The 27,343-nt window shown below is 44.1% G+C and overlaps 1 protein-coding gene across 3 annotated transcripts; it reads right to left on the minus strand.

Annotated features, from left to right (window-relative positions):
- Nucleotides 1-10,649: 10,649 nt before the first annotated feature.
- Nucleotides 10,650-18,975, minus strand: CLDND1 (claudin domain containing 1). Of its 3 annotated transcripts, XM_064466559.1 has the most exons (6): nucleotides 18,911-18,975; nucleotides 18,144-18,321; nucleotides 13,888-14,189; nucleotides 12,543-12,650; nucleotides 12,032-12,169; nucleotides 10,650-11,922 (listed from the first exon to the last, which is right to left on the minus strand). In XM_064466559.1, exons 3-6 carry the CDS (start codon nucleotides 14,174-14,176, stop codon nucleotides 11,702-11,704), a joined length of 756 nt encoding a protein of 251 aa, XP_064322629.1. In that variant the 5' UTR covers nucleotides 14,177-14,189; nucleotides 18,144-18,321; nucleotides 18,911-18,975; the 3' UTR covers nucleotides 10,650-11,701. The 3 variants fall into 3 exon arrangements, with proteins under 3 accessions (XP_064322629.1, XP_064322648.1, XP_064322638.1); XM_064466578.1 differs by lacking the exon at nucleotides 18,911-18,975 and having other exon boundaries at nucleotides 13,888-14,126; nucleotides 18,144-18,864; XM_064466568.1 differs by lacking the exon at nucleotides 18,911-18,975 and having other exon boundaries at nucleotides 13,888-14,186; nucleotides 18,144-18,864.
- Nucleotides 18,976-27,343: the final 8,368 nt, after the last annotated feature.

Genomic DNA, 27,343 nt, shown 5'->3' on the forward strand with positions numbered 1-27,343 from the left:
CAATGCATTTCATTCATCCCTTGCAAAATCATCTAAATGAGTCCCAATACACAATATCTCTCATTCACAGTGACATCAATGCTTTAAAATGAAGGGTAAGATGGTCATGAACTGTAATCTAGACAAAGGACTATTTTGTTTAGTAAGTACTCAGATGGTGATGCTTCCTCCAGTGGAGGCACTAACAGAGTCCCTGTCCTCTGTGAGGCCTCTTTACAGGAAACTTGTTAAGAAACAGTATTTCAGCAACTATGGCTTGAACTGGCCAATAGATTCTAAAGGGGAATGAAGGACAATAATCATCAATACATAGACATCCATAAATTTTTTCAGGTTTGTCTCACTTAGAGACTAGATAAAATAATCCCCAAAATAAATACACCTCAGATAAATACAATAAATGAAAATATTAGGAAAGTCTGCATAAGTGACTTTTTGGAACACATCTTGAGCCAGTGCCTCAGGCGAAACAAGTAGTTGGATCTTCACTGAATTTCACAATGTTCATGTGCGGGTCCATGCTCAATTACCTTTTCTGGCATTTGTATTTCACAAATTCTGTGACAGAATAAGCCAAGAAAGTTCCTCAGAGATGGTATCTCTTGATAACACTCAGCAGATCAGCGCTCAGGTAGGTGGAATTTTTACTGGAGATGGTTTGAACAAGTAATATAGCAGTGTAGGGCTGGAAGGGACAAATAATCATCTAGCTCAGGATCAAGCATGCCTAGGCCAGGATTTTCTTCCATCCATCACCTCAGTTCTCCTTTACCACAAACTAAGCTAGTTACCTCTTTTCCTGTCACCACTGGATGTGGGGAACTGCTAGCCATTGTCTGTGTCAATTCCTTTTGTAAAAAACGTTACTTACCCCACCCAAAGAGTCCTACCTTCTGCATAATGCCTCCATTGTTCCCTGTCTTATAGGTTATGGTTTCTAAACCTTCTACAGGTGGTGTTCACTCCTCTCAGGATACCCCCAACTATCTACAACTTCAACACACAACATCAGCTAAGGCTGAACACGGTCAAGTGAAAAAAAATTATTTCCTGCACCTTTTGTGCATCTCCCGGGTTACTACATCCCAGAATAGGAAACCTACAGAAAACATTACCTTTGCCTGAAATTAATCTTCCTGAATCTTCAGTATTGGTGACTTCCTTTGTCCCACTTATTTCTCACTGCTTCAAGTAACTCTCAGAATTTTTCCTTGGGTCAGGGAGCTTGAAATTAGTGACACCTTTGTTGAAAATCTTTCTTTTCTGTAAGAAGACAAAGGTGACTCCCATAATTTCTAGGAACTCTAGCAGTTAATCTAAAAATTACTGGTAATAAAAGAAAAACCTGAGTTGAATATATGATGTAGCCCCTGAAAAATGGGGAAAAACATTTCCCACAAACTGTCTTTACCTATAGACCAGAAGCTTTGCATTGTGTATGATGGCACCACAGGGGTTTTCTTTACTGCAAATCAGTAGATCCCTGTTTCCTTGCCAGCTTGTTAAACATGAACAATGCCCAAATATCAAGAAGCTGTCAGTTACCTGCTGGCACCTCCTGGGGTGAAGATGACCCAGGGTAGGAAGCGTAACAGCAGACAGCTGGCAGGAACAAGAGCTCCTTTAGCCCAGACAGTACTACATAAATCTTCTACTGAAAATTAAGATCTTATTTCTCATTCTGTAAACACTGGATGCAGAGAATTTAAACCTGTCTTGGGTTTGTGTGGCAAGGCTTTGGAAGCAGGGGGGCTACAGGGGTGGCTTCTGTGAGAAGCTGCTAGAAACTTCCCCCATGTCCAATAGAGCCAGTGCCAGCTGGGTCCAAGATGGACCCCCCTCTGACCAAGGCTGAGCCCATCAGTGATGGTGGTAGCAGCTCTGGGATAACATATTTAAGAAGAGGAAAAAGTTGCTGTGCACACAGCAATTGCAGCTGGAGAGAAGAGTGGGAATATCTAAGAGTAACAATCCTGCAGACAGCAAGGTCAGTGAAGGAGGAGGGGGAGGAGGTGCTCTTGGTGCCAGAGTAGAGATTCCCCTGCAGCCTGTGGTGAAGACCATGGTGAGGCAGGCTGTCCCCCTGCAGCCCATAGAGGTTACTGGTGGAGCAGATATCCACCTGCAGCCCATAGAAGACCCCACACTGGAGTAGGTGGATGCACCTGAAGGAGGCTGTGACCCTGTGGAGAGCCCACGCTGGAGCAGGCTTCTGGCAGGACCCATGGAGAGAGGAGCCCACACTGGAGCAGGTTTGCTGGCAGGACTTGTGACCCTGTGAGAGACCCACACTGGAGCAGTCTGTTCCTGAAGGACTGCACCCTGTGGAAGGGACCCACACTGGAGCAGTTTGTGAAGCCCATGGGAAGGACCCATGTTCAAGTTCATGAAGGATTGCCTCCCGTGGGAGGGACCCCACGCTGGAGCAGGGGAAGAGTGTGAGGAGTCCTCTCCCTGGGTAGGAAGGAGCAGCAGAGACAATGTGCGATTAACTGACTGCAATCCCCATTCCCTGTCCCCTTGTGCCACTGGTTGGGAGGAGGTAGGGAAAATCAGGAGTAAAGTTAAGCCTGGGAAGAAGGGAGGGGTGGGGGGAAGGTGTTTGTTAAGATTTGGTTTTATTTCTTATTATCCTACTCTGATTTAATTGGTAAGAAATTAAATCAATTTTTTCCCCAAATCAAGTATGTTTTGTCCATGACAATAATTGGTAAATGATCTCTCCCTACCCTTATCTTGACTCCAAGCTTTTTGTTCTATTTTTCTCTCCCCTGTCCATTTGAGAAAGGGGAGTGATAGAGCGCCTTTGGTGGGACCCTGGTGTCCAGCCAGGGTCAACCCACCACAAAACCATAAGCCAACAGCATCCAGGCCATGTTTAAAAGGGTGCCAGTGCTTTAAAGATATTCAGGGCCATAGCTATATACCCTAACAAATGTTCCTGTGCTTGGCATTTCCAATTAGCTGGCTTTAGACTTCCAGATGCACGCAACTGGGTGCTTAACAGGGAGGTGGACAGACTTAAGGTCGTCTGAGTACGGCCCAACGTGCCTCTGAAGTGTTTAGCTAGTTTTCCTTGTGGTAAAAGAGGCTATAAAAGAAAGATAATGGAGGGGGAAGAATCAGTACAGAGCTGGGAGAAGGAAGCAAGGAGACACAGAAGGGGAATTACAAGTCTATAACCTGGATGATGACACTCCTGTCAGCTCACAAATGTGGCTGGATGTAAAACACACCTGTCTGCTCCAGAACAGGTTTGGCTTCCTCTCCCCATAATACTACATGCTTCCTTGTGCTCCCCATAGACAGCCCTGGCTGCTACAGCCTCCTCAACCCCAGGCCCGCAGAAGAAATCACTATGGATTGTCCCTGCTGCCCCTCACACAGTCAACACCGTTGTCCGAGTGCTGTTCCTGGGCAGGTCTGCAGTGGCTCCAGCTGAATGGTGAAGCTGCTCCAGAACCTGTGACCCACTCTCAGGGACTGCTTTCTTCCCACTGCAGCCTGTGCCCCACTCACCAGCTTTTCCTGCCTTTTAGCACTCCGGAGTCAGGGGCAACTCCTCTAGCAGCACCCCACTACTGACGCCATTTGGGAAGTCCTCATCATTTGTGGATGATTAATCACTTCCCAGAACTCAAAGACCTCTAGAGAACCCAAACAGTTCCAGCACTGGGCAGATGCTGTGGTTTTGACCACTGCTGCTGCTTTCTGTGGAAGTAATCATCAAAATGCAAGTCAAACCTAGCTAAATGGGTCACTTGAGTGCAAGACAAAAAGGATTTGTTTGCAAAAAGACCTACTTCAACAGCCCCAGAAAGCACTCTGAAAGCAGAGCTCATTTCTGGTGAAGGCAAACCCCATCCCATTATCAGCCAAAGCAATTTAATGAGGGTTGGAGAAATTAGTTAAATAAAGTCACAGGGATTGCAAAATCACTCACACAAGTAGTTGGTTCAAATTAGGGAATCAGCAGTGGTAAGAGAGCATGGTACAGTGCAGGGCTGAGACGCAGGAAGGATCTGGAGAGGCTGTAGAGCAAGTTCTCCAGCGTCTGCTATCAACATCGCCCACAGGCAGGAAGGCTCTGGCAGAACGGAGGCATCACAGGAAATTAGAACCTGCTCTGCACTGCCTCTGCAGCACACTCCTGGTCTCACCCAGCCAGCACTCCAAAACGCACGTCACTTTGGCAATTAACTGGTGGAGTGCATCAACGATTAAATCAACATCAGTGTAAACATATTGGATGGTCAGCTTTGATGTTCTTTACATGTGTTTGTTATAGGCAAATACTCTGATAATGATGGAGGTTTTGCAGTGAATTTACATAGCAACCATTTAATGTAAAAGGTATTTCCATGGTCACTCAGCCAACAGCGTCAGCTACCAGACTCTGCAGAGAAATCTCCCAAATTATCTAAAGGTGCAAGATGTACTTGGCCTCAGAGGAAGGAAAAAACCCATCATTCAGTGCAGTACTGACTCAGCAGCTTAGCCCAAGAGTATACCCATCGCACATCACAGTTGGATGATGCTAGGAAAGACTGTAATCAAACTCATCTGACACGGTGTGAAGGACACCCTATACTGACATTTACATCTAACATAAGACCCCACCACTGAGCTTATGGGTATGGAAACATGACGGGGCACTGGTGAAGAGCTATGCTCCCTCCACTGGGAAGGTTCTGCCTCGGTTTCTCTGGGCAGAGAGCCAGGCAGAGGATGGTTCTTCCACAAAGAGACCACATGCTGCTTCTTCACAGGGCTTTTCCTTCTTTCTAACAGCAGACATTGTAGTGCAACCCTTTTATCATGAGGATGATAAAAGGTGAAGTTACAATGGGGAATGGTCCTCAACCACAGCTCAGTCGAGTTAATGTGTGGCAAAATATAATCACGTGCATTCAGCTGTGGACGTTGAATGGAAAAAGGACTGATTGTGAAGCTCCAGACACCTGGTAGGTCATAACATGGGACAGAAAGAGTCCTTGCTAACAAAGTGCTCTGGAAACTCTCCCTCATTAATTATTTTTCGAAAGGCTATTAAGCATGTTTAGATTAACCTTCTTTTCAATAGGTACTCCAAATTTTTTTAAAATATCCATGTCTGATGTTGAGAACTAGCCCAAATTACAGATGTAATGGGTAGGTCCATTAAAAAGTTACATATGTAAGGGTTTCCTCTTATCAGTTAGTGATACAAAATACACCAGGAGATCTTCTTTGTTAACATCAAGCTAAAAAAGACAAAATTCTAAAACCATTTAATGTAACAAACACTTGAAAAGATGCAAATGAAAGACTTGAGAAAGGTGGAAAAAGAAAGAAGTCTATTAAAATACCCACTGGCCTTTTTTTAGGACAGTTTTGATTAAGCAATAATTAATTTTGATTAAATAAAAAGTTCTTGTTTTCTTGAAAATTTTCAATCTTCACCTCAGAAAACCCAAAGCTAGAGAGATGCTTGGATCCTCTGCAAAAATCAATATAATCTCCTTCACCCTTGTCTGTACACAGAAAGCAGGAAGCACAGAGACATCTGACACTCATTGCTCTGACCTGAACAATAAATAAAAACACTGTCCCTATGGTTATTTTTAAAGTAGTAGTTTCAGAAGGTAAGAGGAGAGAGAGGATTGGAATACATTATTGCTGTCAGATTTTTTCCAGTGGTCACCAGTTTGTATAAAGGTTTGGCATGTATCAGTAGGCAGAGAGGTGCTTGTTAAGTGTAATTTTGCATATGGCTGTAATTGCCATATCCAGATACCTATACATCCTTCCCATTAGAGTATCCATTCTTCCACTGTCACATATCTGAACCATAACTTGAACAAAGGCTTCACTTTACACCCTATAGTTTTGAAAGTTGTAGTTTAAAAACATAGGGCAACAATAATAGTCTACCTCAGTAGAAGAGTTAGTATTAAACATGCAAACTTTTGATCCTTTCCTATTAGAAACCGGGTTATAAAGAAGCTCTATAGCACAAAACTCTAGCTATTCTTGAGGAAATGGGGGACACCACGAAAATGCAGCTTCAAGATGTTATCCTCTCTCTGTTGAGATATATGGTCTGCTCAAGCAGGGAATATGCTTTGAATAGCAGGTGGTGGCTGAGTACACACGATGCAAGTGAACAGGAAAGAGCTTTTCAGAAGTCATTGACTTGAATCACACAACTGAGAGAGCACTGCAAGAGAGACTGCAAGCTGGTACATAACTTGGTGCCAGCCATAAGTGATAAAGAACAGAAAAAATAAAAAAAAAATCCCAACACCTTTCTTAAAACACACTTCAGAGCATTTTAGATGAGGGGAGAGGAGGCATTCATTATCACCATAACAAAAAGAGTGCAACAGACCTTCCATGAAGAAAGGACCACCTGGCCAGCACCCAGTCCAGAAGGAAAACTAGACAACCACACATAGTTTCTGCCATGACAACAGGTTAGAAGGGCCTCTTGGGTCATCCAAGACTACGCTATCCCTTACACCCACAATATACTATTCGTTTGTAAGTGGCAAACCGTCCCCTTTACACAACAAAGCAATTTTTGTGTCTGCTCCATAGTGCTCTTTTATTAAAGTAAGAAAATGGGATTGACCATTCTGTTTTCAGCAACCTCTCCTCCAATACCAGTGGGAGCCATCTTTACAGCCACATCAATAAAACCCCTCTTCGCAGCTTCATTGACTAGCCCCTTCTCTGAGTTGTTTGGAGTGGGGGGGAGACAACACAGAAAATATCACTTTGAGGAAAAAATAAGCAGCTGCTACCTCAGCTGAACACTTCATTGCTCTGTGCAGCTTTCTGCTAGTCCTGCTTTCCTAGCAGTTTCAATGTTCGCAGGAAAACAAGCCCGAGCGCATGAAGAAACAGTCTTGTAGAGGCATGTTTGAAGGACAAATACAGCTTGCCCACCTTGGATTCGGGGGACAAAACCTTTATAGGCTTCTCATAAACACAAGAGGGAAGTTTACCCACTTGCTTATGCTGTTCCTGTGATGGTGCTGTGGGTGGGCAGAAAGGTAGTGGTGGTAGAAGAGCAGCGGCTGGCCTTTGTGATGCTGGCTACACACTCCCCACATGGGGAGCTCATGCTGGAGTCCAGGGAGCTTTCTCCCATACAGTGTCAAGTGTCCTCAATTCTCACGCTCAGGCTGATGCGATTCCTCCTCTTTTTTTCTCCTTTTCCTTTGATATGCCTTCTCTCTACTTTCACTGGCCCATGCAACAGTGTTAGACATGTGTGCCATTTCCCCTGTGCACACAGACACACAAGGACATCCCTTTTTTCCATCTCTCTTGATCGCACTGTGTCTGTCTACCTCATCCCTATCTCCAACACTGAACTAGTATCAGTAAACATCTCCCACAGTCAGACCACAAAATACTGAGGAACATGAGTCAGCCTTTGATCTCACCCACCATTTTCTTCCAGAGTTGGAACACTTTGCTTTTTTGAATGAGGGTGTCTGTATTTGCACATACATGTGACTGCAAACATACACACAAGCCTCAAGCTTCTCTTGAATGCAGACAACCTCTGAAGGGCATGTACCACACCATAAATCGGGGAGATACAGATTTGACGGGTGGACTGTTTGGTGGATAAGGAAGTGGTTAGATGGTTGCATCCAGAGGGCATTGGTCAATGCCTCGATGCCCACATGGAGACCGGTGACAAGTGGTGTCCCTCAGGGCTCTGTACTAGGACCAGTATGGTTTAATATTTTCATGAATAACTTTGCAAGATCATGCCACCCTCAGCAAGTTTGCAGATGACACCAAGCTGAGTGGTATAGCCGACATGCGAGAAGGACAGGATGTCATCCAAAGAGACCTGGACAAGCTGGAGAGGTGGGACTGTGGGAATCTCATGAAGTTCAACAAGGCCAAGTGCAAGGTCCTGCACCTGGGTCAGGGCAGCCCCCACTATCAATACAGGCTGGGGGACAAAGGGATTGAGAGCAGCCCTGCGGAGAAGGACTTGGGGGTACTGGTGGATGAAAAGCTGGGTATGAGTCAACAATGAGCGCTTGCAGCCCAGAAGGGCAACCATATCCTGGGCTGCATCAAACTAAGTGTCGCCAGCAGGTCGAGGGAGGTGATCCTGCCCCTCTACTCCACTCTGGTGAGACCCCACCTGCAGTGCTGCGTCCAGCTCTGGAGCCCTCAGCACACAAAGGACATGGAACTGTTGAAGCAGGTCCAGAGGAGGGCCACAAAGATGATCTGAGGGCTGGAGCAACTCTCCTACAAGGACAGGCTGAGAGAGTTGGGGCTGTTCAGCCTGGAGAAGAGAAGGCTCAGGGGAGACTTTATTGCAGCCTTTCAGTACTTAAAGGGGAACTATAGGAAGGATGCGGGCAACTCTTTTAGCAAGGCCTGTAGTGACAGGACAAGGGGTAATGGATTTAAACTAAAGGAGGGTAGATTTAAACTGGATATAAGGAAAAAAATTTTACCATGAGGGTGGATGAAACACTGAACGAGTCACCCAGAGAGGTGATATGTGCCCCATCCCTGGAAACATTCAAGGTCAGGTTAGATGGGGCTGTGAGCAACCTGATCTAGTTTAAGATGCTGCTGCCGCCTACAGGGGGGTTGGACCTCTAAAGGTGCCTTCCAACCCATTCTGTGATTCTATTATTCAACACACACACTGGGCCAAGATCTGTCTCAGTATCTGTTAGTGCACTTAATCATCTCTCTTTTATAGAATTACTCCATCCTCTGTGTCCACTGTCTTTCTGTCCTCCTCTGACACCGTTTAGTGTAATCAAGCCAGCAGTCCAAGAACTCTTCTTGCTCCCTTTACACCTTGAGCAAAGCACACAGATCCATCATCCCAGAGAATGGAAAGGGATAGCCATCTTTCTGTATGAAGTCTGCTTCTCACTGAAATCATTCTAATGAAGAGATCTTCACAGAAGAGTGAGAAAAAAACCCACACCCAACCCTGAAAGGTGACCCTCATTTTAGTTAAATGGTCCAAGTCAAGGATCAATTACAGCTGGTTTTCTTCATTTCAGGGCAGAAAAACACAGCAGTATTTTTCTGAGACACCAAAAAAGCAGGCAATCTTGGTTTTGCTGTTACTTAAAATGATCAAGAAGGGACTGACAGCACCTCTAACATTCCCTTTTCTCTCCATAAGGATCCTTCTTTTGGAAGCAAGAATGTTAACATTTGAGAACTGGGATTTACACTTCAGAAAACCAGGTGTCTAATACAAGAGGAGAGAGCAAGCACACAGGATTCCCATTGCTCAGATTAAAATCACCAGTACGTTTATTCTGCCAGCTCCTGAAAAAGGAAAACACCCCCAATCTGTACTAGATAAAATAACCAGCAGTGTTTCTTCACAAAGGGCAGAATAGGACCTTCCAGTCCTTTTGACCCAAGCTGAGGCTTGCATGCCCTTGTATTTCTGACAAATGAGCAATGACACAAGCTGAGCAGTTAGGCCTTATCTTCCTAAGTCAGGGATAACTAATGAGACTGAAAAGGCACCACATCAGTACATATCAGCATCACGGATTTTCATTTACTCTCAAATAATGCACAAAAGTACCACAACCCCTCTTCACAGGGTTAGAATTGGCCCAGACATTGTAGAGAGAGAAAGAAGCTGTTTTAGGAGGAAAAGTGAAAAATTACTCAAGAGCAGGAGAAAGATTATCTTTGAATGGCCTACCAGCCTACCGCTGCTTTTTCAGTGATCCTGCTTTTCATCATCATCCTTGTTTCATTCTGTAAAGACTCGAATTATGAAATTCTTTACAATGAGGGTGGTGAAACACTGGTCCAGGTTTCCCAGAGAGGTGGTAGATGCCCCATCCCTAGAAACACTCAAGGTTATGTTGGGACAGGGCTCTGAGCAACCTGACCTAGTAAGACGTCCCTGCTCACTGCAGGGGAGGTTGGGCTAGATGGCCTGTAAAGATCCCTTCCAACCCAAACCATTCTATGATTATAAATTGAGAAGTAGGTTGATCTCTATCACACACATGATGAAGAAATGATACACTAGTATATATCCTCGATCTTCAGGGAACTAGTAACTAGGACAGTTTGCTGACCCAGCAACGAGCACCCACTGAGAAAATAAGACAAATCAAAAGCACAAAACAAAATAAAAAAACTAGCTGTGAGAAAAATGCCATTTTTGTGTTGTTTTCATCAGCAGTATCTCACAGAATCCTTGCCATCACACTTATTAATTTTGTCAGGATTTATTTCTTCTAAGACACATTTCTTCTATTAAGCAAGGAGTAAGGAAACAAGGGGAGTTAAGGCCTCAGAATTAAACAACTTAGTCTCGTAACATTGTTTTCTCGATAAGACATGCCACCCAGTCTGGCTTGAGTAGCAGTGATTTAAAAGAAATATGTGCAGAAGCCATGAACTAATTAGAGATTATGGGGTGTTGCGCCCCCCAATGATGAGAAGGAGAAAATTTAGAGATAGCAGGAGCCCAAGAATTTAATTTTTAAAAAAATCTACCAGACATCTTTGTTTCTGGTGACATTTCCCTGAAAACAGAACGATCTAGACATTGGCTTTTCTCTCCCCAAGTAAAATTCACTTCAGACCATTCCCTCACCCTCCCATTCGATTCATGCAACACTGAGAACTTCTGAGCTCTTTTCTTTTAATTCATTCATTTAAACAATAGGTTTGGGGTGAGATGGGAAAAGGGCAGCACCTTTTTTAAAAAAACAAACCTGTTGTGTGCTATATAGGATAAATAGGTGAGCTTTAAAAAAGTTTATATATGTACATATACACACATACACTAAACCAAATTAAAAACAAAAAACTTGTGACAGGTTATTTTCCACACAAGAGAGGAAAGCCTTATTTCTTAGGAATCAAAACCACAAGTTAAGATTAGAGTACACAATCACATGTAGTGCAGATACCAAACTAGCCCGGGTCCTGGAAGCAGTGTAGCTAGAGCAGCACAAAGTTCCACATGGGCCAACTTATCCTGCTTCTCAGCAAACATGAGCGCAGAGTCTGCTTCGGGATGGTGTGCTGTGACAATCACAGTACTGGTGTGGCACTCCCACTGGCAGCTGCTCTGCCTGCATCAATTTTGGCAGAAGCCAGAAAAAGTAGCCATCTAGTGAGAATAAGGGACCCAAGGCAAACCTGTAGGACTGATTTAGCTACAGTAATTCCATAACAGAGGCTTCCGAGTTCGCCCATGTCTCTTGGATGCTCTCTGTAGGTTCTGCCTGCTTGGGTCACACAGCAGACAGCTCCTGGTTATTTATTATTTGTGGACTGAGGTTCCCATTCTTTCCTACCTGCACCTCTTCTTTTCCTATCTCTCTTCCACCCCACAAACACCAGTCCTATTTCCTCCAGGCTGACATGGTAATAAGATTAGGAAGGGGCATGTACACCTAACTAAGGGGATGTTCAATAACCAAATGAAGCCTAAAAAATAATAATTCTTAAAAAAAATCCCAATTTAAAAACCTGTTCAAATTCTGCAGACTTCTGGCAGAGTTTGGTCATTTAGCCTAGAGGTCTTTGTCTTCCAGGCCTGCAGGCTAAATTGTCTCAACTGGCAAGAAGCATGCAGTACAATGTAAAATTCTGACTAAAAGGAAAAAAGTAGTAAGGGTTGGGGGAGAAGAGGCTATAACATGGAAACCCAGTACTTTGGTAGCAGCACTTATGCTACACGGTATGCTTTCAAGAGAGTGAACTCCTTCCTGTTGGTGCGAGCCGCCCAGATAAAAAGAGCAGCTGCCATAAACTGCAAAGGAGCTGAGACACAGGCTAGGCAGAAGGACCAGCCAAATTCACCCCTCACATCATCAGGCAGGGGCAGCTTCTTATGGAGCAGCTCAATCCCAGCTACGTAGCAGCCAACCAGGCCCAGCGTACAAAGCCCTGGGGAAGGAAGCAGTAAAGTGCCATGAGCACACTGTTGAAGTGCTCTGGCTGTCACTATGAGGGTTCTGGAGGAAGGAGGGTAAGTGATAGATGGCAGGAGACCTACCTGCTAGGAAATGGAGAACGCCAGTGGCAATGGCAGGGTAAAGGCTGCGACAGGCACAGGCGCAGAGCCCAATCAGAGCCCCAAAGCACATGAGGCCAAGGCTGACAAACGGCAGGAGAAACTGCAATCGCCAGAGATCTGCACGTGAAAAAGGCACAAAACAAGTCTGTTAAAAATGTGCTACAAATCAATCTCCTCCCACCATCTTATATTCCCTTCTACCTACACTGCTTCTGCTTCATCAGACACTATACATTCACAGCTAAAAAGGACCAAAGGCCCCACTAAAGTAGGAAGAACTTCTTTTGCTAACTCCCAAATTCCTGGACTGCATTCGTGGGCAAAACCTTTACTAAAGCATTTAAGTCTTCCTTTTAAACTTTGACCTACTGCCTGTACTACTGTGAAGAAAAAAAGTAAATACAGACGCTTCCCTCACTAGTGACTGTATTTGAGAAATATCCTTCTTTTCATCCTACTTGTTTATCACCTAGAAATGAAAGACACTTACAAGTTCGATTCAAATCTGTGCCACTATTGTGATTTCCAGGCTCTATGTACTTTTCCATAAACTGATCAGAGAGGGAAAAACTGATGCAGTTTGTAGTCATATCAGTTTCTAGAAGGGGGAAGAAAAAAAAAAAAAACAAACCATGAGATGTCTCCCTCCCATCCCCACTCCCCCCTGCCCCTTAACCATTTAAGCTAGGAAACTCCCCAGAGAAAAAATTTTAGAGAAAAAACATCTTAGAGAAAAAAATTACCTCTCAAAACAGATCTGTAGGATGCTTTACCATAATGCAGTTGGCATAACATAGTTACTACAATGAGGGACAGCAAACATGCAGAATCATCAAGCTTACCCGAGTTACCCACAGAGAACTGGGCCATGCTTGACAGATCAAGAAAAAAATGTGGCATATAATGCTCAACTATGTTGTTACATATTCTTGTACTCAGAGCTGCTTAACTGAGCTGTGCTGATCTCCATATGCCGAACGTAGTACTATACTACAGACTCAATTAAAAAATGGGATAGAAAGGACTATTTAAAGAACAGAAAATATTTGCTTCTGTATACTAAATTTCTCCCCTTTCATGCCTCAGACTTTGCTCTGAGAATACTACTGAGCAGAGCTGGTTTAAGTGTCTTCCAAAATTAGTATTTTTGTTAGAGAAAATGAAAGAAATTTCATGTAATGCTTTTTCTACAGAAAAAATGTTTCAAGGTACATTTTTAGGACAGTTCAAGATGAGGGGCTTCACACACACAACATGTGTCCAAAATCTACTTTGAAGCAATTAAAATAATTGCTTATCACACTTTTTTAGCCCCCAACCATAGTAAAGAAGAATACAAATATTTCATTGTATATCTACCACTATGGTATAAGAAGTCAAGTGTACTAATGCAACAGTGGGACATTTGTGACATGCAAGCAAAATGAATGACTAGCTAAAAGGAGCAAGTTGTCCCTTGATAAAATAATTTCTTTATTCTATTGCTGGATTCCAGGACCTCTCAAAAAAAAAAAGCAGTGACTGTTAGAGCAACTATAACTATATCCCCAGTTGGATAGCAGATGTAAAAGAAAATCAAGTTATACCAGACTACGTTTAGATCAAGTATCACGCGTCAAATCCAGAGTTGGTAGCACTGACAGCCACAGATAATTTTGCCTTTCATTTCTTTAGAAATTTAGACTGTCTTTATTAAAAAAAAAACAACACACAACAAAACACACATAAGCTAGAAATAAGCCTTCCGGAGGAACAAAGTGGTATGAATATGCTGTGAGGAAGTTAGCACATACCACCCAGGCAAGCCAGGGAAACGTTAATTGCTCTGGAGGTACCTGGTGGGCTGTACCAGTGAGAGTTTTTGGGTACAGTGATACACCTCCGCCACAATCCAACTGTGCCGTTGCACCGGAAAAGCGCATCTGTGTAGGTCTTCTCATCTGCATCTTCGCTGACAAATTCCTCCCAGATGCTCCTACCAGCTTCACTAACATTCTCAGCTGGGGACAGGGTGTGGTATTCGTACCAAAAGTCGGTGCCAATGGAAGCTGCCATATAGATTGTGGAGATGAGGCTGAGAACACAAGCAATTACTAGTGCTGTAGCAAAACGGTTATCCATCATTGCGCCCTTGCTGCTGTAAGGAAAGAGAGGGCCAAGTGAGTAACTCCTCAGACACTAAATGCAGAGTTATCCTAGCTGCATCAAACTCCTGACATCATTCCTCTTGCACAATGTCCCCTCAGGATATGCATGTCTTCCTTTTCCAACATACCGGAATCAAAGGAACAGCTGAGCAAGTCTACAGTACTGGTCAGCATCCACTGGATCTGTTAAGTTCAAGGCATGGATATTGCCCTTCTCCCAGCCATGCTGTGCTAGCTCCTCTCTCTGAGAAAGGAACTGACAGAGCAACAGCAACTCTGTCCCCAAAGCAGGTGGCACAGCTCACTGTCATTTGTGATCCTGACTGTAGGGAACTGCAGAGAATCCGTCCGCAGCACCCAGGCAGAAGACTTATCTTTCCTTAAGAGATTACCAAGGGTAGAAGTTATTTTTAGACTGCCATCCCCTACGGCTTCCACAGCTTGTGTTTACAGCAAAGATAAGAACCACAAGCACACCAAAAAAGCTCTTCCAGGCTGTTCACAAAGGGCAGCCATGCCAAGATGCAGGAATGCCTTTAGGGAAGCAGAGAAATGTATTTAGGCATGAAGGAAGCACTGAAAGGCAAATTTGGAAATTATTATAAATGCTACAATAATGCCACAATACATACAGTGATGTTTTTGAAGAACTAAAACAACGCAGGTGGGGTGGGTGCCCTGTTGCACGGCAACAAGATGACAAGTGCTTCCAAAATTGAAAGGCCTTCATGCGCTGGCAGGAGGACCTTGCTCTGGCTCCCTGTATTAGGGGTCACTTATGCCCTCCTTTGCAGGGTCATGCTCACAAACCATGTAAATTCAGGGTCAAAGGAGGCATGGGAAAATACAGATACCACACATGCTTACACTTATGACAACACTGACTTTAATGAGTAATAGATTGCCAATACATGGAATGTTTTGCAGATAGTGCAATACGTCAGGGGACTCAGATGCCTGCTGTGCTCGCTCGTTTTCTGTGCTTGATTAAATTTATGGATTATGATAAATCAGGCTTGATGGTCTTGCAAAAAAAAAGCTATTGACCTTAACTCAGCAGCTAGAGCTACTCTGGTTACATGAGCTACTATCTAATCAGCTCTTGTCTATTGCTTGTTCTGCCTCCCTTCTCCCACATACGTTAATCAAAATATTTTGGTCTAACTTCTTTGCAACTGAGTGAACCGCAACTGGAAACAGCAAATGTCTTGAAACACAGCATTCACAAGGAAAAACATGAGCACTGAAGTCAGACCTGCCAATAAGAAACTCTGAACTACAAAACAAGGTGCAAATTAAAGCAGGGCGTTTCAAAGGCACCAATATTTGCTGCTAACAATGCCATTCTTATTTCTTTTCCCTCCCATCTGCTTCTGTATTTGGTTGAGACTGGCTGACAGGGTTGGGGAGGAGAGACAATATCAGCCCCTATGCTTAATTTCCATATTCAAGGAGCGATATTACAGTGTGCCTCATTTAACTGCATCCGTAGCAACGAATAAGAATAGAACTGTTTTTTGGTAAACTGACAAGCAGCACCCATTTAAAATATGGCAAATCCTGCATACCACAACTGTACTTAAATAATAATCCACAAGCTGTGAACTCTTACAAGCTAGGACAAACATTGAGAGGGAGAAAAAATTATATACAGGCTTATTTAACAAGATGACATAGAATCAAGTCCAGACTTGAAAGCAAACACTCTGTGCAGTGTTAAATTCTTGGTTATGTACTTACATTCTCCTTTGATACCCTAGCATCTGCCTCAAGGTACACTGGACATGGGATGAGCAGAATAGGGAGGGAGCACGTTGCTGTACAGGGCTGACCTCACTGTTCATCCCCACTGAGTTCCCTGAGGGATCCCCTCCCCTTCTCAAACTTCTTGCAAGGCAAACAGGGTGAGTGGCATCTCCAGGGCCAAAGCTGTGTTGCCCTGATCCTGCCCAGCTGAGGTCAGAGCTAGGCAGATCCTCTGGGAACTCCCTCCCAGGGCAAGCAGCAGAGCAGGCTGGCAAGCAGGCTGGTCTGGATTTTCCACTATATTGCAGTCACAGTCACTGCATGCAACAGACTCCTTTAAGACGTGCTTTCTCTGGAAGGAGGAATAGCAAAGCTCCATCCTCAGAGTAGAGTCCAGCAAAAAAAAAAAAAAGCAAGCACAGTATTATTAGGCCATCAGTTTGCTGCCATTGCCTTTTAATATAAATGCTTACAATAAAAAAGTCTTATCACCTGTGTACCTAACGTACAGAAAGAGACCAACTGGCTCAAAAAAAAAATAATCTTACTTTCTGATACAACATTCCTTCTGCTGCTGTCACCAGGTGCAGAACACCAGTGCTGGAAATATTAAAATGCAACCACATACTTCTGGCCAGCTTTCTGTGCTTTGGCATACAGTGGACTTGGCGGAGTTGATGTCAGCTGGCAACCAAAAGCAGTTCACCAGTAAAATGAAGGGTTAAAAAAACAACAGTAAATTAAAGCACTGTCCAGTGTTCGTTACCCACTTGGCAAAAGTGACAAGGCTATCTACTGATGTTCAATCCCTGCAATGTACAGCTCTGAAGATACGTAGAAAGCAGCTGAGATGGCTACAGTCCCCAAAATCTAGTGGGCAGCTTTCTCTGGGATTTGTCCCAGAAAGAACAAACGGATTTTCAGTACAGACAAGACAGTGCCAAGGCAAGAGCGCGCCCCCCATTCCTTATAATTAAGGTCCCCTCAGTGCTGCTGCCTAACACTTCAACTACTTACAGAAGAGGTTAAAGACTCTGCAACACTTTAGGCAAATTCTGAACTAGAAGTTCTTTCTGCCACAGTGTAGTTGACTACTCTGCCCACTCACTGTGTGTATGCAATGGGTCTTCATTTACAGTAGACACACCCCCACTTAAACGAGGTGTCCTTTGCTCTGTTGAAAAGAGAACCATCCTTCTAGCCCCAGGCAGAGCCCAATGGGAATAGTAAGCAGTCTGTAAAAAATAGTTACCAGAGAAGACAATGAAGTAAAACACCACATGTTTATGAGATTATGCCGTGCTCTGCAAAAGGTTCTATGCAGAAAAAATATGTGTCTTAGAACAAGCTTACCTACCAAAAAAATAACATTCCTACCACCAAATATGACATCAATTATAAAGACAAAGATTGATAATAACATTTTGCCTTTATAGGCTGTCAGCAAGAACCTTTTTTTTTTTTTTTACAAAAGGTTTGTTCATGTGGTATTGCCAGCACATTTTATACTAACAGTAGAAATTATTTCAAACAAGTTATGGCTGAAAATAAGCTGTGTGATGACTATAAGATAACACAAGGCAGCAGTAAACAGGCACTCAAGCAGAAGTGCTTCACAGGATATTACACTCATTTTTGAAAGAAGCAAGATGTAAAAATTTCAAAGCACCAGCTCATAAAAAAGAAGGCAAAGGCCAAACTAGCAGCAACATTCAACAGTATGACTAGATGCATGCACTGCATAGAAGGGGAAAAGAAAGGGCAAGTCGGTAGAGTTGAAAAAGAAAAAAACCACAGAACAGTACAAAAGCAAGTACTCTGGCAAAAAAAGAGTAAACTGTAAGATTGGAGAATGGATAAGCATTTTAAGAAGTTACTGTACCATGGCAGATGAGAATATAAAAATATGTGTATTTTCTTCCTGTGACTGCAATCACTCCCTTCAGCCAACAGCAGGCCACCACATGTAAGAAACAAATTTTACCTGACATCAAAAAGAAGTAAGGCTGTATTTGCTGTTATTTTCTCAGAAAACATTCTTGTTATCTGACTGCACCTTGGGAAAGCAAAATAGGCAGAAGGTCTAAAAGAAGATGTACATGGAGGGAGACGGCTGGCAACGCTACTGAACAGGATCCTCCTTTTAATACTCAGGGCAACAGAGGGTTAGGAAGGAATATCACCAAATGCTCTTTTACCTTCAGAGGTCCTCAGAGTCCCACAGGACACACAGCTCCAATGATTCCAGGTCACTTCAGAGGCAAAACGTTGTTTGTGTCTTGTGGTAAGTGGAGAGCATGAAATGCAAACCTTCTATCTCCCCTAACCGTTCCATTCATTCAGTTTCTTCAACACCACCAGCTCACAAGAAGTGATCTAGAAGTAGAAAGCAAACCAAATGGCTCGAGAACATAATTTCACTTTGAATTTACTTAACAGAAATCTCCCAGAGTTATTTATTAAGAAGAAAATATTTAAAAGGGAGGGGAAAGGGGGGAAATGACTGCAAGAGCCCTCAGGCCAACAGCCCCATGCCCTGCCAGGATCAATCCCGCACCCGACCCGGCCAGACAAGTGGCCTCCGGCGTAAGTGACCGTACGAAGGGCTCTCGCCCCGTGCAGAGGCAGCGCCCCGCAGCCGCTCGGCTGCCCGGGCCGGGTCGCGCTCCGGCACCGATCGCCCAGGCGGTGCCGACACGCTTCCTCCCCCGCCGCCGGGACGAGGCAGGAGCCGGGTCGGGCCGGGCCGACCGGACCATCTCCACAGAGCGCGGCCGCCGCTGCTCCGGCCTCTCAGGCGACAACCCTGACACAGGGGGAAGCAACAACCCAGCGCGGCCGCCGGGGCACCAGGCGCCACCGACAAGCAGCGAACCCGAAAATACCGCCACAACCCGCCCCCTCCCGCACTCCCCAACCGCCCCCTTTAACTGTTCCAACGGCCACGGCGCGGCGTCGCACCCACCGCCCATCGCCGCCTCGCGCCCCCACCCCGCCGCTTCCGCTCCGCCACCCCCGGGGCCCGGGAAGGGCCCCGCCCCCTCTCCCCGCGCGGGGCCCCCTGGGAGATGTAGTTTTCCCGCCTTCGCCCCTGTGCACCACGGGAGATGTAGTTCTCCACACCGCCCCGCCGCCGCCATGCCGGATGGGAGTTGTTACTCTCCCGCCGCCCCCGGGGTGACTCAACGGTCCCCTTTTCGACGCCCGCCGGCGGGCAACCCACCTCGCCTCCTCCCCTCAGCCACTCCTGTGTGTCTTCAGGGCGCCTGGCACCTGTCATCCCAAAGCTGGGACCCCCTTGGCTTACACCGGGCGGTGGGCCAGCCCCGGATTGCCACACCTTGGCACCGTGCCTTGCACTGCCCATGGCCAGCGTGAGGTGTTGCACCGGTTCATGCCAAAATTGCACACCTGCAAGACACAGGTGCTTGGGAATCTGCAGTTGTGGTCCCAGTGTCCTTTTTTACATCTGTTTTTACAGAAACACAAACACTTTGCAAACTCTCATTTCTGCAGTTTCAATTATTCAGTCTCCCCCTGTGGCCATATTCAGGCCCAGCCAGCATGGGTTCATGAAAGGCAGGTCCTGCCTGCCACCCGATCGCCTTCTATGACCAGGTGACCTGCCTACTGGATGAAGGAAGGGCTGTGGATATTGTCTACCACGACTTTAGCAAAGCCTTTGACACTGTCTCCCAAAGCATCCTCCTAGAGAAGCTGGCAGCTCGTGGACAGCTGTACTCTTTGCTGGGTAAAAAACTGCCTGGGTGGCCGGGCCCAAAGAGTTGTGGTGAATGGAGCTAAAGCCAGTTATCGGCCAGTCACCAGCAGTGTTCCCCAGGGCTCAGTGTTGGGGCCAGTCTTTTTAAATACCTTTATCAATGATCTGGATGAGGTGATTGAATGCAGCCTCAGTAGGTTTGCAGATGACACCAAGTTGTGTGGGAATGTTCATCTGCTTGAGGGAAGGAAGGCTTTACAGGGGGACTGGGACAGGCTAGATCAATGGGCTGAGGCCAACTGTAGGAGGTTTAACAAGGCCAAGTTCCGGGTCCTGCACTTCGGTCACAACAACCCCATGCAACACTACAGGCTTGGGGAAGAGCGGCTGGAGAGCTGCCTGGCAGAGAAGGACCTGGGGGTGCTGGCTGACAGCCACTGGACATGATCCAGCAGCGTGCCCAGGTGGCCAAGAAGGCCAACAGCATCCTGGCTTGTATCAGCAATAGTGTGGCCACCAGGAGTAGGGCAGTGATCATCCACCTGTACTCAGCACTAGCGAGGCCGCACCTGGAATACTGTGTTCAGTTTTGGGCCCCTCACTACCAGAGGGACATCGAGGTGCTGGAACATGTCCAAAGAAGGGCAACAAAGCTGGTGAAGAGTCTCAAGAGCAAGCCTTATGATGAGAGGTTGAGGGAGCTGGGGTTGTTCAGTCTGGAGAAGAGGAGGCTGAGGGGAGACCTTATTGCTCTCTACAACTACCTGAAAGGAGGTTGTAGTGAGGTGGGTGTTGGTCTCTTCTCCCAGGTTACTAGCGATAGAACGAGAGGAAATGGCTTCAAGCTGTGTCAGGGGAGGTTTTTATTGGGTACTAGGAAAAATTTCTTTACTGCAAGAGTGGTCAGGCACTGGAACAGGCTGCCCAGAGAAGTGGTGGAGTCACCATGCCTGGAGGTATTTAAAAGACGTGTAGTCGTGGCATTTCAGGGCATGGTTTAGGAGACATGGTAGCGTTGGGCTGATGATCCTAGAGGTCTTTTCCAACCTTAATGATTCTGTGATTCTATGATTCTACGATAAGGCTCACATTTCTTTCTTTTTCCTCGAGGGCTTGTAAAAATGGTGACATGATACCCTGGCTGAATGACTTGGGAAAACACCAAGTAAGGAAAAAAAGATGTAGTACAAATTGCAAAAATCAGCAACATGAGCTCCACGCTGCAAACTGGTCATTTCTCCCCATGCCTGGCACACATACTCACGCAAATTACAAGAGGACTTTTAAAGGTGGTTAACAGCTCCCCTGGCTGAGAGACTACCACACCCAGTTTTGATTTTACCAACCTCCAAACTAGCAAATGAATACTTAGAGAAAACAGAATCACGTCTGTGGTTTTTACATCTCTGAGGACTTCTGGGGAACGATCCTGACCAACTCCTCTCCCAGAACAGCCAGGAAGCATTTTTGCAGTGAGGTAGGAAGCTAGGATGGCAAAGGTGAAAGCAGTAATATAAGAAACTTCTCTGACTTGGTGCAACCAAATGAAATTTTTTATTTTAAAAAGTAGTTGGAAATTATATTTAACGAAGAAACCTCTGCCTAAACACCCCACCTTTCCAGATCACAGAACCATCTCACCAACACCTTATAATGTAACTCTGCAAGGCCGTATTTTGGGGTCTGACTGGGATTTATGCTAGACTTTAAAATATTTAACATCTTTTACTGATGGCCTGGAAGAAAGCAGAGTATCGCTGATAAACTTCACAGATGACACGAGGCCTGAGGGAAGGGTAAATAATGACATGGAGAGGGCACTGGTACAGGGTGACCTGATCATTTGGCAGCTGGGGGCAAGCAAACATGCATTTCAGTAAGGTCATCAATGAGCTCATTCATTTAAGAGCAAAGAGTGGAGGCTATACTTACCTGACATAAAACTTTGTCCTGGGAAGCACAAAATGAAAAGTACAAACGGGTCACGGCGGATTACCAACTGCAAGATGGTGCTGTGGCCAAAGAAACCAACTTTCCTGCAACCTCAGTTGTATAAACAGAAGTCACAAGGAGGAAAAAAGTTGATCACATCTACGGTTGCTGCTGGCTGCTGAAATAGCGTGTCTAGTTTTCACATGTTGATAAAGTAGAGAGGAACCTGACAAGGGACATGAAGATCACTGAGCAATTAGAAAACCTCTCTCAGTGATATTTATCACAGAAGGTCGGTCAATTTAATTTATGGAAGAGAGTGCTAAGGATTTGCAAGACCATAAAATACATGTCATGGCAATAGGGAAGAAAGAAATCAGCAATAGTTTTTTTCAGTATACCTGGCAAAAGTATCAGAAGTTGAAGATAGAAAGCGTTAAAAGAAAACAAAGAAACAAACAGAATACCTCTGTATTCAAAGCCATGGGATAAGCAGAATTGGAACCGTTTACTGTAAATTGTAGTGAATTATCTAACACTGACAAGTCTATAGGTTTTTCTCCTAAAAGATCTAATCTTGTAAAAATGAGAATCAGTTCTGGAAAATGTTGAAGCTGTTGCTACTTCCTTGTTGAACTAGACTACAGTGGCCTCTTCTTCGTCACAATCTGCCCTGATCAATACAATGTGTGCAGCTGCTCAAAAACAGCCAGAGAGATGTGTTTTCATTTTATTTACATAATTTCAAGAACTTTCTACAGATTTCACCTGGATTTTTTTTTTCCCTGAAAAAATACCCCTCCATATAATAAGAACAACCCAGTAATAACATTACAAATGAATGCAGAGAGTCATTCACTGCTAACACCTATCTTTTTTTTGTTTTCTTTTCACACCGCCTCAGTGTGCCTCAGCAGGAACCACTGGTTGATCAGTTTACCTAACAGGATCATTTGGGAAGGTTTTCAAAGTAAAAGTTTGCTTTACTGTGCAGACACTCTGGCAGTTTGCACATAAAAGCACAAAGGGAGTAACGCTGATGGCTACAGCTTAAATGCTGTTCTTTCTTTTTGCAAAACTGAAGTTTCTTTGATAGCTGACCTGGATCATGCAGATTGATTAGTACCTCTAACAGAAGTTCTCAGGCACTGACAGAGAGTTTAACATCACAGTGCTGCAAACAAAACAAACAAACAAAACCCTAGTATGTTGCAAAAAAATTTGTGTCATACAAAATTTGTGTCGTTTTAGCTCTCACAGCCTAAGGAAATAAGTAAACATTTGTAGGAAGTGGCACCATCTGCATTAAGTGAAGCTGACACACGGTGAGAAATGAGATGAGAAATGGAAAAAACCTTCTTCAGGTATCACATTTGCTTCAGGAGTTATTGATTCACATCGGGAAAAGGTGCCTGTTTCTTCCAACACTACTAGTTAATTTACTACAACATATTGCCTCTCCCAACAAATATTCTCTTTGTAATAATAATAATAATAAAAAAGGAAGTTTAGTTTTTGTGTTTTAGGCACCATCCATGAGCATTTCACATAGCCAGAATGAGCAGAAAATCCCATGGATTCCCCTCAGACCTCTTTACACAGTCTCCCTGGGTTTATTTCTGCCTCCTGTATTTTTCTAGCTGTGGCACAGAACATGGTAGGCTAAGACAACAGTACCCTATTCTAGATGTCCTTCTTCTGAAAATTATGAATAGCACAGGTTCGTTTTAATGATGCCCACTTGTCCTCTAAGTCAGTGGTCTCCAAACCGTTTTATCATGCACCCCATCAGTATGATGCTTTTTAATTATGCACCCTATTATATGGGGTTTTTTTACACTATGTACATGTACTACTGTACTAATATACTATGTACATTATAAAACATACATAAAAATATAAATTAAAAATGGATGACAGAGGAAATAAACACTATTTATAAATATTTATGAAGTGTACAAAAAATATTTTCTTCCTGCACCACACTTTGAAGACCACTGCTCTCAGTGTGAAACTATTTCAGCCTATCCCAATGCACTGTCACAGTGCCCACAATTTTACATGAATCAGTTCTACCCTCTCCTCTTTGTTCAGGGGTGAAACATCTGTTGGTTAGCATTCACCTGGTTACCTCTGAGCCTGTCTTCACCTAGGTTATAGCATAGTAGGGCAGCTTCAGCCAATTCGGTGGGTTTTTTTCATTGTTTTTTTAACTGTCTGCAAATCTCTATTCCTTACAGAAGGTTTTTGAAGCACAATCATTTCGAAACTACTACACTTTCTTTTACAGCCAAGTAAACCTCTGTTCCTTCTCAGCATTTATCATCATTAATAATTTACAGATATGTATCTTATTTTATCCAGATGCCTGTGCTTATATAAAAGCACAAGTTGGAATAAAATCACATTTAAACTATCAGTAAAATTGAGGAAGTAACAAAAATTTAAAGAAAAACCCCAAACTCACACCTCACTACCAGAAATGCTTCAATTGCAGAAATTTGTAAGGTGTGTGTGTAACAAACTGAATACACAGCGCTGCGTACTTCCTGTGCAGATAGTTCTGCTGTGCATCTCTTTTGCAGATTTTGCCACAAAATTAGAAGGCTGCCATAATACGTGTATCACAAGCACTACAGAACTGTGAACACAGACATTAAATCTTTCCCCTTGCTACTGTTGGAAATAACTCAGCATTTCCTATGAGGAAGGTATAAGGAATGATACAAACACTGACAGGACAAAATTCACAACTGCATTGGAGAAAGGCAGGACCATCAGACAACCGCATGACCTAAAGCAGGACTGGCCAAATGCACAGCCATAATTACAGTATCTGCCATGAGCGTGTGGTTACACATGCTTTAGGTTCACTCTCAGGTTCAAAACTACTCAGCTGCATTTTTTCAGAGCTGTGTCAAGGGCTGGACAAGATGGGCACCCCTAACAGAAGGACATACACCCAAGCCAAGCCAGTAGCTGTTGCTTCAGCAGAAAATTTTGTCCAGGAAAAGGGCTTACATGTATCTGGTGTGGTCTGGGAGGAGGAAAGTGCTGTGGAAATCTAGGAGGGGTGTGAGGAGAGGGTACAGGCTGTCCTCCTGGTGACATAACGTCTCACCACACCTCCTGGATCTTAGCGCGTCATATGCTGAGCTTTCTGGAATATCTGTGTGGAAGTGTTATGAGGGAAACTTCCATTTGCTGAGTATTTTTGAGCGCTTGGCTCTACCTCAGGGAAATGAGCTCTGGGAAGAGTAATGACGCCCTAAGTGAATCACTACTACAAAAGAAGCCACAGGGCTGACAGACTACCAACAAATACGCCTGCTGCTGCTTCGCTCAGATAATTAGATCACTCCATTGTTCATGATAATGCTCCATATAATCTTTGCAGATCTTCTGTCCAGATAAGGAAGTGTCACATCTGTAACATGGCAACACACAGTGACATCCACAAGTCTATTTAGAGCATTCAAGAAATACAGAGCAAATTCAAGAGAAAGGAGTTCATACCTGTTTGAAAAGGATCACTATCTAATTTTTTATTTTAGTAAGTAAGGCTGCTAAACTACAGGCAGACAACGAAGTGAGGAACCACAAACACAATACGTGGACATATGCTTATCTTTACGGTCCCACTAAGCTTTTTAAAAAGTTACTAACTTTTTTGTCTGCTCTGGGATGGGGAGAGGGAGGGAGTAAATTTCAAGGAGTATGCAGTAGTGTGAGATGGAGGGAGAGAAGTTTGTGCCCAATTTCTAAAGCTTGCAACTGTTAGGATCTAAGTGCAGAGTAGAATAACATGTAGGTCCATCTTTGCAAGACAGGCAGAACTATTACACTGCAGACTGTATGTTCAGCTGGTCTTCTACTCTAGCACTGATTGAAAGAAAATGCCTCTATTTCCCAGTGCTAAGAAGAAAAAAACTGAAACACATTTCTTGAAGCAGAAATAAGATGACGCAAAACTCACCTCCACACTGAATCCATCAAAAATCATTTCTGTAAACTCTAAGATACTTGGGCACTTTTACACATCTCTTAGCTGAAAAGTAGATATATCTTTTGTAATCTTCAGATGGTGAGATGATTTTTAGCCTGTACTTCCTTACAGCTTCACATTTAAACATCTGTGGCATACAGATTGGTAATCTAAGCCAGGGTGGTTTTATACACCTTGATCTTTTTTCAGAGTTTGTGATGGCTGAATTACACTCACTGAGATAATTAAATCCTTAAACATTCCACGAAAAACAGTCAGCAAGAGTCCACTGGTGCCCTACTGATATGAAGGCAGTTGTATATAACTAACTCCTTATTAGACATAAGCATATCTACACAAAAGAGAGTGCCCACCTAAATATCCCTTGATCCAGCAGCCTGTCATTTAATAGCAGCTGGCTGCTCTTCCATGTGCCTGGACGTCTACCAGGTACCTGCCACACAGGAGCACATAACCTGAGCACTGGTGGAATGAATCTGCATCCAGAGTGCACTGGAGGGCCTAATTTGCTGTCCGTGCAATTTGGAGTTGCTCTTTGCCTGTGGAGACATACTTAGTTGCAACCTATCTGCCTGGGGCTCAAATGCACTCTGGTAAGCAGTTTGCTCAAAGCTTTGAGAATCCTGAAGACGCTCCTGGTCTGTGAACATGCAGGTGAGAGGGGAAGGAGAAAATGAATTTATCTGCAGAAGAGAGGAAGGATGATGAAGACCAGTAGTAGACGTTTCAAATCAGTATGCACTGACAAAGCTGTAATGAATTCAGTAGTTTAAAAAGTGAGAATTTTCATTCGATTTATGCAACGCTGGAAGGGCGGGCTGTAAGGTAAGCCACAATTGGAGTGATATTGATATTGTGAATGAAAGACGAAGGAAATCAGATCTCTTTAAGAGAAGCAAGCACTGTACATAACAACGGCTCAAGAGCTGTGTGGGATGTGCAGTCAGGAGGAGAAGGAACCACTGCTCTGGAGACTGATAAGGAAACTTGTGTAGTGATGGGAACATCAAGTCAAGTTTCAGATTGCAGAAGAATGTATGGTACAGTGGAAAACTGTCCACTTAAGTTTCTAACAAAATGATAAAGCTGGGTGTGGGGAGCCCAGGGCTAAGGGAACCGGAGGGGCTGCAGGGCAGGAGCGTGGGGGTACTGGCAGAGCAGTGGAGGGCCTGGGACTGATGTAGAACAACTAACTACATAGCAGAATGAAGACGGTAGTTTTAAATGTTTTCCCTAAGTATTTTTGTATGATAGAATTACTCTCAACAGAAAACACCAATCAAAAACAGACAAAGAAACAAAAAACCTCCAAGCCTCAGAAAAGTTGAACTTGGCCTGAAAAGTAATTTATACAAAATGTTTCAAGCAAAGACAAAGAATGTGGCACCTGAATTCACCGTTCTCTGACTTTTTCTGAGCTGGTACAATCTCGAACCTCTGCAAACTAGCAATATCCTGCCCTAAAAAAAAAAAAAGTTCAGAATCTTGAAAACTACATTCCCTCCCCCCCAAAATAAAAGCAAAACCCAAACCTGGTTCGCTTATACAGGCAAAATGCAAAATGCAGATAAAATCAGTAAAACTAAATCTGATTTCAAAGAAAGAAGCAAGTGTTTATTCTGACAGGGTTTTGACTAATCAGAGACTCTCGTTGTTTGTCCGTTGCCTGTGCGATTGGCTAAAAGTATATAAATTCCCCCCCCCCCCAAGCACTTTTCTCCTCCTCCCTGTCCCCACTC

Source organism: Phalacrocorax carbo, chromosome 1 (genome assembly GCF_963921805.1).
Source record: "Phalacrocorax carbo chromosome 1, bPhaCar2.1, whole genome shotgun sequence".
NCBI lineage: Eukaryota > Metazoa > Chordata > Aves > Suliformes > Phalacrocoracidae > Phalacrocorax > Phalacrocorax carbo.

Coding starts and splice junctions, on each gene's coding strand:
- CLDND1 (XM_064466559.1), bottom strand. CDS start 14,176: ATGATGGATAACCGTTTTGCTACAGCACTAGTAATTGCTTGTGTTCTC. Junction 12,651..13,887: donor TCACTGGTACAGCCCACCAG/GTACCTCCAGAG, acceptor TCCCCCTTCTAG/AAACTGATATGACTACAAAC. Junction 12,170..12,542: donor CACAGATTTGAATCGAACTT/GTAAGTGTCTTT, acceptor TTTCACGTGCAG/ATCTCTGGCGATTGCAGTTT.